This window comes from Pipistrellus kuhlii, unplaced genomic scaffold, assembly GCF_014108245.1.
Source record: "Pipistrellus kuhlii isolate mPipKuh1 unplaced genomic scaffold, mPipKuh1.p scaffold_m20_p_105, whole genome shotgun sequence".
In the NCBI taxonomy this organism is placed as follows: domain Eukaryota; kingdom Metazoa; phylum Chordata; class Mammalia; order Chiroptera; family Vespertilionidae; genus Pipistrellus; species Pipistrellus kuhlii.
This window is the reverse complement of record NW_023425411.1, coordinates 284,616-302,500: the sequence shown is the minus strand read 5'-3', so window position 1 is coordinate 302,500 and position 17,885 is coordinate 284,616. Positions and strand designations below refer to the sequence as shown.

The following is a 17,885-nucleotide window of genomic DNA, read 5'->3' as shown; positions in this document are numbered from 1 at the left end:
TAACTCAGACACAGACACTGTAACACTCACACAGACACAGACACTGTAACACTCACACAGACACAGACACTGTAACACTCACACAGACACAGACACTGTAACACTCACACAGACACTGTAACACTCACACAGACACTAACACTCACACAGACCCTGTAACACTCACACAGACCCTGTAACACTCACAGACCCTGTAACACTCACACAGACACCATAACACTCACACAGACACTGTAACACTCACACAGACACAGACACTGTAACACTCACACAGACACTGTAACACTCACACAGACACAGACACTGTAACACTCACACAGACACTGTAACACTCACACAGACACAGACACCGTAACACTCACACAGACACTGTAACACTCACACAGACACAGACACTGTAACACTCACACAGACACTGTAACACTCACACAGACACAGACACCGTAACACTCACACAGACACTGTAACACTCACACAGACACAGCGCAGACACTAACTCTTCACACAGACACTGTGACTCTTCACACAGACACAGCGCTTCCCTTTCCTCACACAGGATCAAGAGGGATTGGGGGGTTCGTTTTCTTTCCACTGGAGACCCCGGGGGTGTGGGATGGGATGGGCAGCCATCCACTCCCTCCCCACCCCAGCCTCCCCTTTTTACAAACCCAGGGCAACGGCGTGGAAAACACCCCCAATCCGTCTTCACCTTGAGGGCTGCCTGTGCCGCTAGGATTCAGGGAGATGGAATCCCTAGGACCGAGGACAGGCTGAAGGGAAAGACCCTCCGTGTTTCACAAATGCTAACTGCCGGCTGGTTTTCAGTCGTGTGTGTAAACGCTGGCTGTTGTGAGAGGCACCCGTGGAACTGGCCGAGCAGAATGTGCAGTCAACCCTGGGGCCTCAGGGAGTGCAGCGACAGACGGAGACTCGGCAGGCTCCATGTCTGTGCCCGTGACTTCCCTCGGGACACGTCACGTACACGCGGGCCTCAGTGCCCTCGCCTGGAGGGTGGGCACACAGGTCCCTGGTGGAACGGGGGAGGGAACCTTAGTTACTACCAGCAAAACCGCCGCGCCTGTGTGTGCGTGTGCGCTGCGCTCACTGTGATACGCCTTGTTCTCCGTGTCCCACACCAGGATGCGAAGGTGTGATGAGGCCTGCTGTCTAGACCGCCTAGAACACCCACGTAAGCGTTTCCCCTTATGTGTGCCGTGAAGCGAAACCGAAAGAAAGGAAAACAAAGCACGCCCCCTACTCCCTCATCTGCTCCCCAAACCTTCAGAGCCAGCCTGTCCTCCCCACGTTAGAAGGAGCAGACATCCCCACTGCTCTGCCCGCTAAATAGACAGGCCCGCCGGAACCGGCTCCGTGAGCGTACCACTGGCCACAGCCACAGTGACGCCCGACCGTGCAAACCCCGCCCAGCGCGACTCTGTGCTGGTCTATTGAAAGCCCCTGATGGCCAAGGCCAGGGCCGGCCCGGCCGTCTGGCAGGTGGCGCGAGCGGTCACGGAGGGCCGGAGCCCCGGAGGCACCCGAAGGCCCCCCCACGCTCCCCTCCCACCAGCTGCCTCCCCTCTGGGCCTGGGGAGCACCTGTGGGCTGCAGGCACGGGGACCCCCTGCCACATCCCCAGGCGGCACCCAGATCGGTTTCTACCCACACGGGGCCACCGTGGAGGGACGGGCAGGAGGGGCAGGCCCGGCCCAGCGAGGGGGCTGCCCATGGGGAGGCGCACGCCCACAGCGGCTGCCATCTCGCTGCTGGGGATGTGAAGGCAGCTGCTGCCCTGGGCGCGGCCCTGTCCACGTGGCCTCTGGGCATCTCGGCCAGTCTGTCCCCCTCCGTCCATCACCGCCAGAGGTACCGCCTCCGCTCCCCCTCCGTCCTCCCTCCGTCCCCCTCCGTCCCCCTCCGTCCACCACCGCCAGAGGTACCGCCTCCGCTCCCCCTCCATCCTCCCTCCGTCCCCCTCCGTCCCCCTCCGTCCACCACCGCCAGAGGTGCCACCTCCGCTCCCCCTCCATCCTCCCTCCGTCCTCCCTCCGTCCACCACCGCCAGAGGTACCGCCTCCGCTCTCCCTCCGTCCTCCCTCCATCCTCCCTCCATCCTCCCTCTGTCCCCCCTCCGTCCACCACCGCCAGAGGTACCGCCTCCGCTCCCCCTCCATCCTCCCTCCGTCCCCCTCCGTCCCCCTCCGTCCATCACCGCCAGAGGTACCGCCTCCGCTCCCCCTCCATCCTCCCTCCGTCCTCCTCCGTCCCCCTCCGTCCATCACCGCCAGAGGTACCGCCTCCGCTCCCCCTCCATCCTCCCTCCGTCCCCCTCCGTCCCCCTCCGTCCACCACCGCCAGAGGTACCGCCTCCACTCCCCCTCCGTCCTCCCTCCGTCCTCCCTCCGTCCCCCTCCGTCCACCACCGCCAGAGGTACTGCCTCCAGCGCCCGGACTGAACCCCACAGCCCCCTCTTCTCACCACCAACCTCTCCCGCAGCCGGAACCCCTCCCTGCGCCCTCTCAGAGCCACGGCAGGTGTTTCTGCTCCCGCCTTCCTTCCTCCTGTGGCTGCCGGCCTCGAAATCGGTGACGATGCGGCTGTCTCCAGGCCTGCTGCCCTGCACCAGCGGCCTGGACAGCTGGATGCAGCTCCGGTCTGAGGCCAGGCGTCCAGACCCAGGTGCCGGCAGAGCCGTGCCCCCTGCCTGGCCTGGCCGGGCGTCTGATGGCCGCTGGCAGCCCTGACGTGGCCTGGCCTCCAGAGCGCGGGCCCAGCCTCTGCCTCCACCACCCGTGGCCTCCTCTGTGGCCTCCTCCGTGGCCTCATCCCGTGTCTCTTCCGTGGCTCCTCCCCAAACCTCCCTCCTGAGGAGGACACGGTGGCTGGGCACCGGCCGCCAGCCCTGCAGGCCCCTCCTCCGCTGATCCCGCCGGCGCACCCTGTGTAAACGGGGCCCATTGGGGGGTCCCAGGACGTGTGTTTTCAGGGAACGGCGCAAGCCCCGTGCTCGGATGCTGGTCCTGGCCCTGCGGGGCGGCTGCTCTCAGGCCCCTCACCCCCGAGGCGGCCTCGCGTGTAGCCACCCGGCCCTCCATGTCCTAAAGCCGTGGTCGGCACACGGCGGCTCGCAAGCCACGTGCGGCTCTTTGGCCCCCAGAGTGTGGCTCTTCCACAAAACACCACGGCCTGGGCGAGTCTGTTTTGAAGAAGTGGCGTTAGAAGAAGTTTAAGTTTAAAAATGTGGCTCTCCAGAGAAATGTCAATCGCTGTACTGCTGATATTTGGCTCTGTGGACGGATGAGTTTGCCGACCGCTGTCCTAAAGGACAATGAAGAATTGTCCTCTCATCCTATTGGCGCTGTGGGGTCTGCATGGATGCACTTCTCGCACACTTTCCCACGTGCGATGACACTCTCATGAAATAAACAAGACAGAATTCAGCGTTGTGCCCGCTGAGTGGGTAGCAAAGCCCAAGGCTCAGAGAGGGTAAGTCACTGGCCCCAGGTCACACAGCCGGCTCCACAGCAGAGCCCCGCCCCCCGCTGATGCGCAGGGCCCTCCATGTGACTGCCACAGGGCCCCAAGCCTCCACCCGCACTGAGGCACCGGGGACCTGTCTCCCCTCCATTCTGCCCCCAGCTGGGGCTCTCCCTGCAACCCCGAGGCACCCAACGGCTCCCAACAGGAACCGCAGGCCTGGATTCCAGCTCTAAGGCGCGTCCTCTGGAGCCGGACGGGCACCGGCTGCCGAGCCACAGGGACGCCCCGGTGGCCACGGCGCACGCGTGGAATTCACCCCGCGGGCCTCTGGGACCTCCTCCCTCGTGGTTAAAGCTCGTTACCGATGCCCGGCGCTCTAGGTGGCTTCTGCTCAGCAGCAGTGCCTGGGCGGGCGCCTGGCCTGGGACAGGGTCCGAGAGGGGGTGCTGTCCCGGGCATCCCTCCCGGGGGTGCCCCTGCGGACAGCTCCGCCGGGACGCCTGCCTGGGCCTCCCAGACAGAGGGCCGACTGGCGCCATCGGGGTCCCAGGTGGTGACCCTGTCCCACTTCGGGGGCCTGCCCCACCTCCTCGCCTTCTTCCCAAGCGGACCATCCGGACCGTCCGCCGTGGGCGTGCTGACAGACGGACGCCGTGGCCCCAGGACCGGGGCCCGTGCTCTGCCCACCCTGCCCGCCGTCCCTGCCCACACGCCCGCCCCGGCCGCACCTGCAGACGGTGGGGCTGTAGCCCGGAGCACACGTGTGTGCCCCAGACTCCCCATCCCGTGACCTGCGGGCCTGGTATTTGGAGGGCGTGGGTGTGGAGTGGGAACGGCACTCAAGTGTTTTTCTCAGGCGCTGGGGCCCGGCGGGGAGAAGCCAGGGCGGGGGGCAGGGGGCAGATCTGTGACACCCCAGCCTCTTCCCCCACCCCCCGCCTTCCCCCGCCGTGGGCTCTGCGGGGGGCGGGGCGGGGGGGGGGGGAGAGAGACAGGGCAGGGGACAGCGGGCAGATCTGTGACACCCCCAGCCTCCTTCCCCCTCCCCCGCCTTCCCCCGCTATGGGCTCTGTGGGGGGCGGGGCGGGGGCGGGAGAGACAGGGCAGGGGACAGCAGGCAGATCTGTGACCCCCCAGCCTCCTCCCCCCCAGGCCCCCTCCCCCACCTTCCCCGCTGTGGGCTCTGGGGGACCTGAGGCGGGGGGGCGGGGAAACAGGGCGAGGCTGTGGGAGAGGAACGGTGAGTCCCTGCCATAGAGGGACTGATCTCTCGATCCCCTGACCCAGTGACTCCTTGGCCATGACTCCGGCCTCAGGAGAGGAGCAGAGGCCGAGGCCGGAGCACGGTGATCCTGAGCGGCTGCTGGGAGGCTCGCTCCGGGTCGCAGGCACCCTGCAGGGCGTTCCCCGACGAGAGAGCAAGGCAGGGGCCCCAGACCTCCTTCTCCCCTCGGCCAGGGGCTGGGGTCCTGGAGGGGTGCGCTGAGAGCACACGCAGGGGCCTGAGTGATGGGGGAAGAGACGCGGGGAGAAGGCGTGTCCTGCCTGGGACCTGAGCAGCCGGAGTGGGAGCCGGTCTGTCCCCCGTGGAGGAAGGGGTGGGGGCGCGGGGAACAGTGGGGCCCCAGCCTCTGTCACCCCGGTGCTGCCATTGGGGAGCGAGCTGTGCGGCCTCGGGCAGGCTGCTGGGCTTCTCTGGGCCCTCGGCTTTGCCCTGTGAAGTGGGGGACAACAGTCCTTCCATCCACATTAAATGGAACCCGACAGCAATCTCAGTGTAATGATCACCCAAGACGGGGGGGACAGGATCCCGCCAGCCCGCGCTGTGGGTGGACCCTGTGGAGGGGCTGGGTGGGGGGCTGGGTTGGGGGAGCACCAGGGCTCTGCAGGCCGGCGGAACGGGGCCCCAGACCCCCAGGAAAGCCACGCTGTCTGCTGACCTTGACATTCAAGTTCGCTCCTGCCCGCCGGCTGGCGGATCTGTGAGGCACAGCTGAGACTGGCCTCCGGGCTCTCTGAGCCAGCCAGGCCCACGCTCCCCCCAGGGCACGTGTCCCCCTCAGCGCCGTGTGGGCACCAGGCGCCAGGGCAGAGCACCCACAGCTTTGTTCTGTGGGAAGAAGGTCCGGAGAATGTTCCGGACGCTGGCTGCCCCCACAGCCCCACGGCCAGGGCTGGTGGCCTCCGGCAGCCACGTGGTCACATAAACCCACGGTGGTCACATAGAGCCACGTGGTCACATAAACCCACGGTGGTCACATAGAGCCACGTGGTCACATAAACCCACGGTGGTCACATAGAGCCACGTGGTCACATAAACCCACGGTGGTCACATAGAGCCACGCCCGGCCTCACGGCACCGCAGGACGGTGGCAAACGCGCTCCCTGGTCCCCAGGGGCCCAGGGAGGCCTGAGGAGCAGAAGGTAAGAAGGCCACGCTAGCCCTGGCCGGTGTGGCTCAGCGAATGGCACGGCCTGTAGATCGAAGGGTCCTGGGTTCGATTCCGGTCAGGCTCCTCCCCGGCCTGGGCCCTGGTTGGGCTCCTGAGGGAAGCAACCAGTCAGTATGTGTCTCTTATATCGTTGTTTCTCTGTCTTTCCCTCTCCCACTCTCTCTGAAAACCGGAGGAAAAAATATCCTGGGGTGAAGATTTAAAAAAAGAAAGAAAGAAAGAGAAGGCGCCTTCAGGTCACTTCCTGCTCAGGAGCTCAGTGACATGGGGGGGACCGGCCACGCCCTCCTCCCCACCCTCTCTCCCTCCTCGCCCTCCTCCCTCCCTCCCTGGGCCCCGGAGCCACTGGGCGGCTTCTGACAGCCTCCCTGGTGTCAGGCTGGACCCCACCTTCTCCTTTCCGGGCAGCGTCCGTGGCTGTGACACTTGCCCGTGGTCACACGAGGAGGGCTGTCCTCCGGGAGCCACCTGCCCCGGTCCAAGCTCCTGAACCCCCATCTCAGCGCGGCCCTCACTGGCACCCCCTCAGGAAGACGGTGCTCACCACGGAAACCCAAGACGCCAGGAAGGGCCGCTCTGCAGAGCACAGAGCGGCTGAGGGTGGCTCTCTGAGGCCGAAACGCCGCAGGGAGATCCCGCCTTCTCCTGCGTACGTGGCGGGGTCCGAGGCCGATCACGGATAACCACGCGTTAGCATTCACGTGCCCCCGCTGCCAGGAGGACTCTGAACTTGGGGCATTTTTCACAAAACACTTTTCGTGGGTAGTTCTCACGTTCCGACGGGGCAAGCTAACCCCCAATTTCACGCGTCTGCTCCCCCTCCACGTCCTTACCACACGTGTCCGCCCCGTTGGACAGCGGAGCCGCGCCTGTGGATCTGGGGGTTCTGAGAGGGTAGCACCCTCCCGGTGGCAGGGGAATTCCTGGGTTCTCGGCGCCGAAGTTAGCCCCCCTGTGTGCCCGCAGGTGCCTGTCCGGCCGCGGCCGCGGGCGGAAGGCAGACAGGAGGGAGGCCCAGGGGCACAGGAGGCCCACCAGCCGATGGGATGCCAGCGGCTCAAATACACGGAGAACAGTGTTTGTCTGGAATGGTGGGCTGGGTGAAACAGCCCTTTCCTCAGAGAGAGCGTGCTCTCTGGAGGCGTTCTGTGGAAATGAGAGGTTCGAGGACAGGGGTAGCATTTTATTCTTTGGATCTTCCGGTCCGAGGCCAGGAAGAAACGGACCCACGAGCTGTTCTGTCCACCTCCAGTGGACGGGGCTCTTTCCCGCTGATTTCCCTCAGATGCTCCCTGTTCAGCTCAGGTGGAGGCCTGGCTTTCCAGGGGGCGATGGGCGGGCCTTCCAGGGGGCGATGGGCGGGGCTCCCAGAGGCTGATGGGCGGGGCTCCCAGAGGGTGGTGGGTGGGGCTTCCAGAGGGTGATGGACTGTGCCTTCCAGAGGGCGGTGGGCGGGCCTTCCAGAGGGCGGTGGGTGGGGCTTCCAGAGGGTGGTGGGCGGGACTTCCAGAGGGTGGTGGGCGGGGCTCCCAGAGGGTGGTGGGTGGGGCTTCCAGAGGCTGATGGGCGGGGCTCCCAGAGGGTGGTGGGCGGAACTTCCAGAGGGTGGTGGGCGGGGCTTCCAGAGGGTGGTGGGCGGGACTTCCAGAGGGTGGTGGGTGGGGCTTCCAGAGGGTGATGGACTGTGCCTTCCAGAGGGCGGTCGGCGGGCCTTCCAGAGGGCGGTGGGCGGGGCTTCCAGAGGGTGGTGGGCGGGCCTTCCAGAGCGTGGGCCTTCTACCTCCTGCACAAGCCCTCAACCTGGGCCTGAGCCCTGACCCGGAATGGAACCCTGCCCTCCTGGTGCATACATAGGTGGCACTGAGCCCGCCACCTGGGCGCCCAGGTACCTTTCCCACCTGTGGTTCCCTCCTTGGCGCCCGCTGGCCCCTCTCCGCCTCACGGGGCCTAGAGCAGGCTCTGGGGCATCGGCCTCAAATGCCGCTCCCACAGGCGGGGGCACAGCCCACCCCCCTCCTGCCTTCTCCTCTGGGACACTCATCTTATGCCTCCACCTGGGCGGCCTCCTCATCGCCCCCGCCCAGAAAGACGCCCGTCTCTTTACGGCCACGCCTGCCCCTCCCCGGTGCTGCCCACTCCGGGCCCCAAGCTCCGCTGTCAGCCCTCTGCTCCCCGCGGCTGTGCTCCTCTCTGCCCGGGGCTGGCCGGAGCCGGCACCAGGAGGGCGCTGTGCGGTCTGGTGGAGAACAAACGAGCTGACGGTGAAGGAATGAGACGGCCTCTGGGGACGGGCCCAGCTGCGCTGGAACCACCACGGCCGTCCCCTTCCCGACGGGAGCAGGTCAGGGCCCAGAGCTCAGGCACCAGCACCGGAAGCACCTCCGTCACCTGGCCGTCTGGACGCTTGCTCGCCTGTTTGCCTGTGACAGTTATGAAGTCCCTGCTGGGCTCCGGGCTCTCCACTGGACCCCGGACACACTTCCCGGCGGGTGAGGCAGCTAGCCCGGCCACGGAGGAGCAGCCAACAGGAAACGTGAAGCTCTAGCTTCTTGAATCCGCGGGGCTGATTCCTCCTCAGTCCTGACCTACACACCCCCTCGCCTGCGCACCCGGTCACCCCCCGAGGCGTGCGAGAAGCACGGCCACCCCCATCGCACGGATGGGCAGACTCGGGCCAGCGCAGCGAGTGGCCCCTGCAGGCACACCACGGCCCCTTCCAGGGGCCCGCAGGTCCGCACGAGCAGAAGCGTGCTGTTATTATCTAATCGCCTTGTCGCTGTTATTACTATTAATCAGGGAAATGCCAGCCTGGACCCGATGGCTCTGCTGTGCTCTGGGCCCAGGGCCTCGGACGGGACTCCCGGTTCCTGCTCCTGGACCCCGGCCGGTGCTGTGTCTGCGGCCAAAGAAACAAGCTCAGGCCCCGCGGTGCTCGTCGCAGCGTCTGCAGAGGCAGAGGCCGCACCCCGAGGGCCCAGCACCGGGCACCGCGGCAGAGACAGCCGGTGAGCCCCACCCGCGGGCGCGCGGAGGCAGGAGGGCGGGGGGGCTCGGAGCCGGTCCCCCGCTTCCTGTGCGCAGCGCGGGCCTCGAGCAGGTTCCGGCCCGGAGGACTGGGTGGGCTCCCGTGGGTGCTGTGGGGGCCGCCCCTGGCCTCTGCCACACCCAGCTGTGACACCCTGACTGCCCGCACACACTGCCCAGTGTCCCCTGGGGGAGCCGCTGAGTGAGATCCCTCCCGCCTCATTCTCATCCTCCCCGCCCTGCCCCCAGCTCTGACCGGGCGCCGCACGCCGGAACGCAGCGGACAGAACTGCGTGCCGCCTGCCCGCGGACCAGGACAACACGCAGCGGACGCTCTAGACCACATGTGTCAAACACAAGGCCCGCGGGCCAAATCTGTCCCGCCAGGCCTTGCAATGTGGCCCGCACTGCGCTGTCATCACTGCACTCCGCTGCGTTTCCATCACAATGACAGTTTATGACTGTTCAGTAAACCATTCGGCCCGCGATTTAGGCTGGATTTTAGATTTTGGCCCCTTCTCTGATTGAGTTCGACACCCCTACTCTAGACAGAGAAATAGGACGAGGAAGGCGGGCCGTCCGGGAAGACGGGGCCAGGCAGGTGGGGCCTCCGTTCCGGGAGGCAGACAGAGCCCCAGGAGGGGACTGTCCTCGTTAATTATCATAGATAGATAATAGATACGTGATAGACCTATGGGATAGATAATAGATAGGTGGTAGACCTGCAGGATAGATAATAGATAGGTATAGACAGGTAGGTAGATGATAGGTGATATATGATAAATGATAGGCAGGTAGGTGGGTGATAGGTGATAGATGATAAATGATAGGCAGGTAGGTGGGTGATAGGTGATAGATGGGTGAAAGTGGGTACGTAGATGATAGGTAGGTAGATAGATGGCAGGTGATAGATGGCAGGTGATAGATGATAGGTGATACATAAGCGATAGGTAGGTAGGCAGATGATAGAAGGGTGACAGGTAGATCTGCCGGCACTGCGTACAGTGTCTCCATTAGAATGAGGAGAGACAGCTGTTACAACCCCAAAACCAGTGCCTTGAGCAAACGGTAGCTTCCCCTTGCACACAGCCCGTCCCTCCCGCCCCCAGATGCTGCTCACACGCCCCCCCGGGCGCTGTGTCTGTGCAGAAGGAGAGTCCGGGGCCCATTACCGGCGCCGTGTCCGGGGACTGGGAGGGGGCAGGTAGGAGGGCGCTTCCGCCCGGACGCCCACGCGCTCCTAATGACGCCTGGTCCCGGGTAAAAGCAGGCATTACTCTGCTTGTGAACGCACAGGAAGCTCAGCTCCATCTTCTCTGCGCGGCCAGCCTAAGTGGCTCCTGCGGAGCCTCCTCCAGAGCAGAGGCAGCGCGGGCGGCGGGGGAGGCCGGCTCCCTGAGGTCGCCGCTGCCCTCTGAGAATGCCCAGCGACATGGGCGGAATTCCTGCCCCGTGACACCTGCGTATCTGTTTATTGATTTCGGAGAGGAAGGGAGAGGGAGAGAGAGAGAGGCATCCATAATGAGAGAGAATCACTGATCAGCTGCCTCCTGTACGCCCCCTGCTGGGGATTGCGTCTGCAACCCCGGGCATGTGCCCTTGACCAGGAATCAAACCTGGGACCCTTCAGTCTGCAGGCTGATGCTCTACCCACTGAGGCACACCAGCCAGGCCAACCCCACGAATGTGAAGAGTTCACAGGCCGCTCCTTAAGGCCGGCTGCTCGCTCACTGGCTCCCGAACATTGCTTCCTTTGGGCTGCAGACGGGATGATGCTGAGCGTGGGCTCGGTCCTCGAAGACCATCTGGCCCAGAGGCGTGTCCGTGGAGACACGGACCCTCCCCGGCAGGCAGCGCCTTTCCCGGCGCGCGGCCCTCCCCCAGTCCCGCAGACACCCCCTCAGGGCGCCGGGCTGTGCACGGCCATTGGTTGGAAACACAGCCCCAGACAGGACACATCTCTCTTCTCAACAAGCCATTTTTCTTTAAAAACGTAAAAGAAGGAACACAGGATGCGTTCTTCCAGGGGCGGCCTCCCCCGCCCGGCCGGCCCGCGCCAGGCGGCACCGAGGGGCCCGGGCTGATTTATGGGAGCCGCCGGGCGCTGGCCGGGCCGCTGTTTATGTCTGTGATGCTCGCCCGCACGGCCGACACAGGAAGCGCTGAACTCACTGGCCTCCTCCCCTCCCGGCTCCGACCGAGTCTCCCTGGTTCGGCCACCGCCAGCCCGGGGCGAGGGAGGGAGGGAGGCGGGCGGGGAAAGTCCGGCTTCTGCCCACTGTCACCCACGTGACCTCCGGGTCCGGGAGCTGTCCCCAGCCTCTGTGATCCCGAACCCCGTAAAGTCAGCGGGGCACCGTGAAGGGAGGGGAGCCTGTGGCCTGGAGTCAGGCACCAGCAGGTTGCCAGCTGCCCTCTGCCCCCTCTGCCAGGGCTTCCGGGGCCAGGGGCGCCCCTGGAGGGGGTGGGGATGGGACCAACCGAGGTTAAGAAAGTGTTGTTACTATTTTCCTGGGAAACGGAAAGCAGAGGGAGAAACCTAGTCTGAGTGATGCACTCTGTCCGGGAGCTCAGCCTTCCCCTGCCGGTGGCCTGCGATGTGGGGACCCCAGGTCTTTCCATCCTCTGCCACACGGACGTCCCAAAACAGGCATCGGTGTCCGCATGGCATTTTAAAGGGCACACCGACCACAATCAAAATGGGGGGCAGGAGGGAGTACAGGGAGCTGATTTATTATGGCTCAGGCCGGTCCTGGGTTCCAGGGGAGCTGACGGCCTCTCCCATCTCCCCATCTCCGGTGCCACCCTCACCGCCATCGGGCTGCCCGCCGCGGAGTCCCCGTGGAGAGAGGGACTCCGCCATCAGCCCTCGGGGATTCCAGCCCTTTCTCAGCCACAAGCACCCCTGTGCTGAGCGCACCCCTTCCTCTCCGCTCCGCCTCTGCCTCACGGCAGGCAGCCCCCCGCCCCGGCCCCGGCCCCCAACGTGTGAGACAGCCTCTGAGTCAGAAACATCCCCCACATGCTCCGGCGACGGTGGCGGGCGTGTTGTGTCTGGGAAGAGTCCCATTGGGAACGGGGAGGGATGTGTGTTAGGGCGTGGGGAGGGACTGGGGGAGAGGCGGGAGAGGAGGGTGGCCGGGAGGTCAGCAGGCCCCCAGGCACCCCCGAGCCCGTCCCTGGGCGCAGGCATGCGGCCTTCGGGCTGCTGGGCACCCAGAGGCGACGCTGGGCCCACCCGGAGCTGTGTGAGGGGCACCCTCTCGGGCACAATGGCCCTCCCCTGCGAGGCCACGGCCGCACTCGGAGGCTCAGCGTGGGCAGCAGCCGAGCAGGTCTCTCCACCACGCCAGGCCGGACGCCCGGTATCCGAGGCTGTGCCTCTCGCTCAGGACGGGGCACAGCCCACTGTCTACAGGCAGCACGGACGCCCGGGGCTGGCCCCCAGGGCCACGGCCACGGCCACGGCCACCTTCTGAACCCACAGGCGCTCGGCTTGGGGGGCTCAGGGTCCCCGGAAGCTCCATCAGCATGGGAGCCCCGGGAACTGACTGCGCAGAGACGCCATGTCAGGACCACGCCCGTGTTTCTCCCCAGTGGGGACTTCCGGGGGGTACCCAGTTCTCTGGGGTGTCCCACAGGCCCGGGGAGTCAGGAGGCTGTGGGGCCCTTTTCCCTGGCTCCCGCAGCTCATGGCACAGCCTGGTGGCCTGGCGGCCTGGCTGGGTTCTGAGTGAATGAACCAGAGCCGGTCCCCGGCGTGAGGGGTGAGGGCCGGGCCGGGCCGGAGCCTTCCCCGGCCTCACGGCTGACCTGTCGGCTAGCCGCTGCCCTCGCTCACACCGCCTGCCTCAGCTGCTGCTGTGAACCGCCAATGGGCGTGGCCACCAGAGTCCTCTGGCCCCCACACCCAAGGTCGGGGACCGGGGGCGGGGGGGGGGGGTCCCAGGACGGTGGGCGAGGGCTCTGAGCAGCACCCTGTGTGCTCAGCACCCCCTCTCAGCTCCTGGAGCTGCCGCCCTGGCCTCAGAGGGAGCCGTCCCCTCCGCGGGGACGCCGCGGGAGAGTGAGCACACCCAGCGCCCCCCCCACACACACACACCCCGGACAAGACGGGCAGCTGACGGGAGCCAGGGCGGCGGGCGGGCGGGCGGGAAGGAGGAAGGTCGGGCGCCGAGGCCCTTGCCCTGGACGTGCGGGCAGTGTTGTCAGCCAGGCCGGCCATGGGAGCCGGACGGGCAGGTTCTCCCGGTTGCAGTTGAACTTGAGGTTTGAGCTGCGCACCTGGACCTCTGCCAGCGCCCAGACAGATCAGTTTTGCAGAACAGAATAACAACAAAGAAAAACCCTCCATGTTCAGCCTCTGGCAGCTTCTCCGAGGCTCCGCCAGCCCCCGGCTGGGACGGGACAGCAGCCGGTGAAGGAAAAGGGGTCCCCGCCCTCTCCCCCCCCTCCGCTGGGCGCTGAGCCTCAAGCCCGGGAGCCGCTGCGGACGGGCGGCGACGGAGGGTGAAACCGCGCGGAAACGTGCGGGGGAGCCAGCAGCCAGGCCGCCGGCTCCGCGGGGCGTGTCGCTGCCAGTGACATGTTTATGGGCACATTCGGAAAAACAGAGAAATCATCTCGGGATCACTCACAGAAACCAAACGTCATGAGACTCTTAAAGGGCACGGCTCCGTGTGGAAGACGAGGCTAATCGTCCAAACGAGTGGGAATCGTCTGCTCTCTTCGTAATGGGAAGCAAATTAAAAAAAAAAAAAGAGAAGAAAAAAACCTGGCAGATGCCGAGCCGGCACGCACACTTGAAAGAATGAAATCAAGTTGTGTTTTACGGTGAGGGAGGGGAATCTGGGACAGACAGGGCCTCTGAGAGCTCAATTCTGCCTGGTAGCGCTGACCAAAAAAAAAAAAAAAAATTGCTCAAGACCAACGGCACAGGGTGACGGTCCCGGCCAGACGGCCCCTCAGGCCTGCTGGGCTCCGGGCTCCTGACTATCGCTCCGGAGGCAGACGGTGCGGAGCAGACACGTCTCCTTCCCGGGACCGGAGGCCGGCCAGCCCGGCGGTCGCCGCGTTACCCGGCCTCCATGCACAGTCAAGGGCGCGCTGGCACAGAGCGGGCGCCCAGTGCAAACAGTCCACGCCTTGGGGAAACAGCCCTGCTGCCGAGTAAACACCGCTCCGATTAGTCACCCACTCCAACCAGAAACGGCCGGAGCGCGGAGAGGAAGCGGACTGCGCCCCAGGCCCCGTCCTCTCCCCCTGTCCACGGCCTGTGCGCGGCCACGGAGCCACGGCGGAGCTCCCTGTGGGGAATGTCGCTGGCCTTGGCCACGGAGCCGTTTCCACGACTTTGATAAGCAGAGGCCGGCCCGCGGGCCCGCGCGGAGGATCCCCGGCTCCGAAGGGCGGCCGAGGGTGCGCTCAGCTACGGGTCCGCGGCGTGGAAACCCACGGGGGGGCCGGGCGGCTCGAACCGGAGGGCGGGCCTCGGTTTTTATGGGCTTCGCCCCCGCCCTGCCAGCTACTCCCCCGAAGCCTGCGAGCTGTTCCCCAAACACACACCCCTGAATCATAACGCGGGTCCCATTTACAGCAGGCGGGGACCTTAATGGGACCAGCGAACCCACTTAATGGCCTACGCTGTGTACCCAACAGCATCCCTCCCGCTGCCAAGAAGTGGCATCATTGTCTCTGCGTTGTCCCGTCGTTACCCCGGCGAGGGCCACGGCACCGGTGTTCAATCATCGTGTGCTTTTCAAATCACCCCCACGATGACTCTATTTTGAAAATGCTCTGGGCAGCTAGGATAGAAAAAAAAAATAGCCCAACACCCCTCCCTCCCTTCACCATCTTCCCGTCTCCAACTAATCAAAACCCCTCAGAACACAGATTTCCTTCCATGTTGCAATGCCTTCACAAAGAGCAATGACGACACTTGTGTAAAAGTCCATCGGTGTGCCTTCATTTTTTTTTTTTTTTTAAACACAACCGTCACCTACTGTTATTGGGGTATTCACCGTGTCTTCTTAACGATACTCACAAGGATATTTTCCCCACTTTTCTCTATTATAAAAATTAGGTTTTCAAAACAAACTATCCCACCTCTTTCAATTAAACTCCCAGTACTTACTGCTATTTATAAGTGTGACGTGGGTTCTTACATTATAGAGAAAACACAATACTTGAAAACAAATTGAAAGCAGAAGAGATTGCAATGATACTCACAAGGATATTTTCCCCACTTTTCTCTATTATAAAAATTAGGTTTACAAAACCAACTATCCTGCCTCTTTCAATTAAACTCCCAGGACTTACTGCTATTTATAAGTGTGACGTAGGTTCTCACACTATAGAGAAAACACAATACTTGAAAACAATTTGAAAGCAGAAGAGATTGCTCTGAGAGTGGGCAGCAACAGTCACACCACACGCAGAACTGCCCCAGCCCCACCGTCCCCCTGGTTCCCCCGTCTTTCCTACGGTCAGTCCCCAACATGTGAGCTGGGCCTGGCCCTGCAAACGACAGCACGGCATCCACACGCCCTGTCATAGGAAGGTCATACCCGGCCACGTTTACCAACCACCATGTCTCCACATTTTACCACCAAAAGCTAAGCTTCCTGGAAACCGAGTTCCAATCATCACGCACTCCGCCTCCTTACAATGATCAGAAGCAGCCACGGAGACCCTGCCACCTGCCACGGGGACACCCGGGCCCCACGGTGAGGGCTCTGCTACGGAGACTTCTGACCATTACCCAAGACAGACCCGCTGAATCACCCCGGTCTTATGTTTACACTTTAACCAAGAGCTGAGGGGTTTCCTCGAAATCCAACACCCGCGTTCTCCCCGCTGCCCGTCAGAGAGCAACGACGTAACACCGGATTCCGCTAAAAGCGATAAATTCTCAATAAATGTTCTTGAAGGCTCGGTGTAGCAATGACAACCAGGAAGCCTGTGCTTCCGGGGCCCCCGCCGCCGCCGCCGTGCCTGGAGGTGTGGGACTGGGGCAGGCGGCGGCCGTCGTGTGCTATTCGGCGACCTACCTCGTCCGCTGCGGCCGACGAACCGCAGGTCGTTGAACCGGGCCACCTGGTTCTTCATGGCCGCCGTGGCGTTCCGCAGCTCGGCCGAGTAGTTCTCATCGTTGCCCGCCATCACCGTGACCAGCGTCCCGTCCGGGACGTCCCCCAGCGCCACCACCTACACGCCAGCCGGGGCAAAGGCACACGTCAGGAGTGTCGTCCGCTGTGAGGCCACACACGGGGCAACTGTCAGCACACGCATATGTGTCACGTGGCCCGTGCTCGTGTACACACGGATAGCCACCCTACACTGAGCAGAACGACAGAGAAGCGAGCGATGGGAAGATCTGCTTCGGGACCCAGTACGCCTGGCTACGCAGAAACCCCCGGGGCCTGAGGAAGGGCGGGGCGGGGTCCCGTCGCTCGGCCTGGCTCTGGCCAAGCCATGGCTTCCTCTGGACACTCAGCCCTCTCCACTCTTCATGTCTGAGAACCAGCACGTCTTGTTTCTGGGAGTTTACACCTAACCTGTCCTCCTCCCATTTGCTCAGGCCTCCGAAGACCGGCCTGCGTGGGCCAACTTGACCCTCGTCTAACCTCATTCCCGCTAACGTTCCGTCTGACCCTCACGACTGAATCACCGAGGATTCCTGACTGACCGAACTGCCCTCAGCAGGCGCCTCTGAAACCCCTGCTCACGTCTCCTCTCTTGGTTTCCACCAGGCGGACCCCAGAAATGTGCCCTTTGCTATCGCTGACTCCAAACCTCAGCCCCCGAGGGAGAGGCCGCCCTGTGACCTGGGAGGGGGACGGTCTCGGGCGGGCGTCCGGGAGTCCCCGGGGCGTGTCCACCCCGTGCGAACAGGTGCCTGAGCGTCTCCCAGCGGCAGACCCCGGGAGGAATCCCTTTCCTGCCATTGGCCAGAAATGGATTTCCTATCGGGCGATGGAAGAAAGCTGCCAGGTACCTAGTTTGGATATCAGGTAATACGAAAGCAGTCACTGCAACGTAAAATGCCCCCTGGAGGGCAGGGCAGGGCCCGTGGAGGAGTGACCGTGTCTCGGTCATCGCTGGACGCTTCTTGGCCTGGACACTGGCCGTCAGCTGCACTGCCACTGCCGCTGCTGCTGTTTATTCATGTGGCCACAGAATTTCACACCCACATGCCCGGATTTCCCTTTCTTGTCATTCTGGGTGTTCATTCTCTCTCTCTCTCCCCACCCTCCCGTCCCCCCAGCAGGATCTGTGGTGTCCATCTCAGTTACAGACACAGTTTGTCTTCGTGTGTTAGTCCTGACTGTAAAGCCTTCTGTAGTGCCCCCTCTTCTCCAGTCCCCGCCTCCCAATTTTCACTGAGAATCGCCGTGTCATCTGGGGCCGATCCTACATGCTCAGCCTCCTCTCGGCTCTGTGGAGAAGGTGGCCGTCGGCTCTCTCTCCCCACAGCAAAGCTGCGCCGCTCCACACCCCCTTCGGGGCCTGCTCGGTCGTGTCCCCAGTGCTTGTTCCTCAGGTGCCCCGGCTCCCGGTCCCCGGGAGCGTGATGGCCAGGCAGCGGCCCTCCCGAGGGAGGGAGGCCCTGTCCTCGCCCGCTGAGCCCCTGGCACAGGCCCCGGAGGCCTGGCCCTTTATCTCTCTTTCCCATCCTTCCCACCCCATTGGGGGACATGCTGTCTACACGGGAGGTTTGAAAACACAGCACCTGATCCCCAGGCACCCTCTAATTAGGCATTTAGCTCCCATTAGAAGTGTGTGTGTTGCGGGTTAATTAAGAGCAGTCATAGGACAATTCCCTTTTGTTTCCAAAAACATCGCCGAAACCCATCTCCGCGATTGGTTATTTAGTTCTTGCTGCTCTGTTTCTGACGCCCACGACGTGTGCCTGCTTTGTTCTGCTC

The 17,885-nt window shown here is 63.7% G+C and overlaps 1 protein-coding gene across 5 annotated transcripts in view; it reads right to left on the bottom strand.

Moving 5' to 3' along the window:
• The window catches only part of RUNX1 (RUNX family transcription factor 1), a 162,891-nt gene that overhangs the window by 54,408 nt on the left and 90,598 nt on the right, over positions 1-17,885 (bottom strand). For all 5 annotated transcript variants that reach the window (XM_045578822.1, XM_036430263.2, XM_045578821.1 and 2 more), the window contains one exon: positions 16,008-16,164. In XM_045578822.1, coding sequence (XP_045434778.1) covers positions 16,008-16,164 — 157 coding nt within the window. The remainder of the gene's footprint in view (positions 1-16,007; positions 16,165-17,885) is intronic.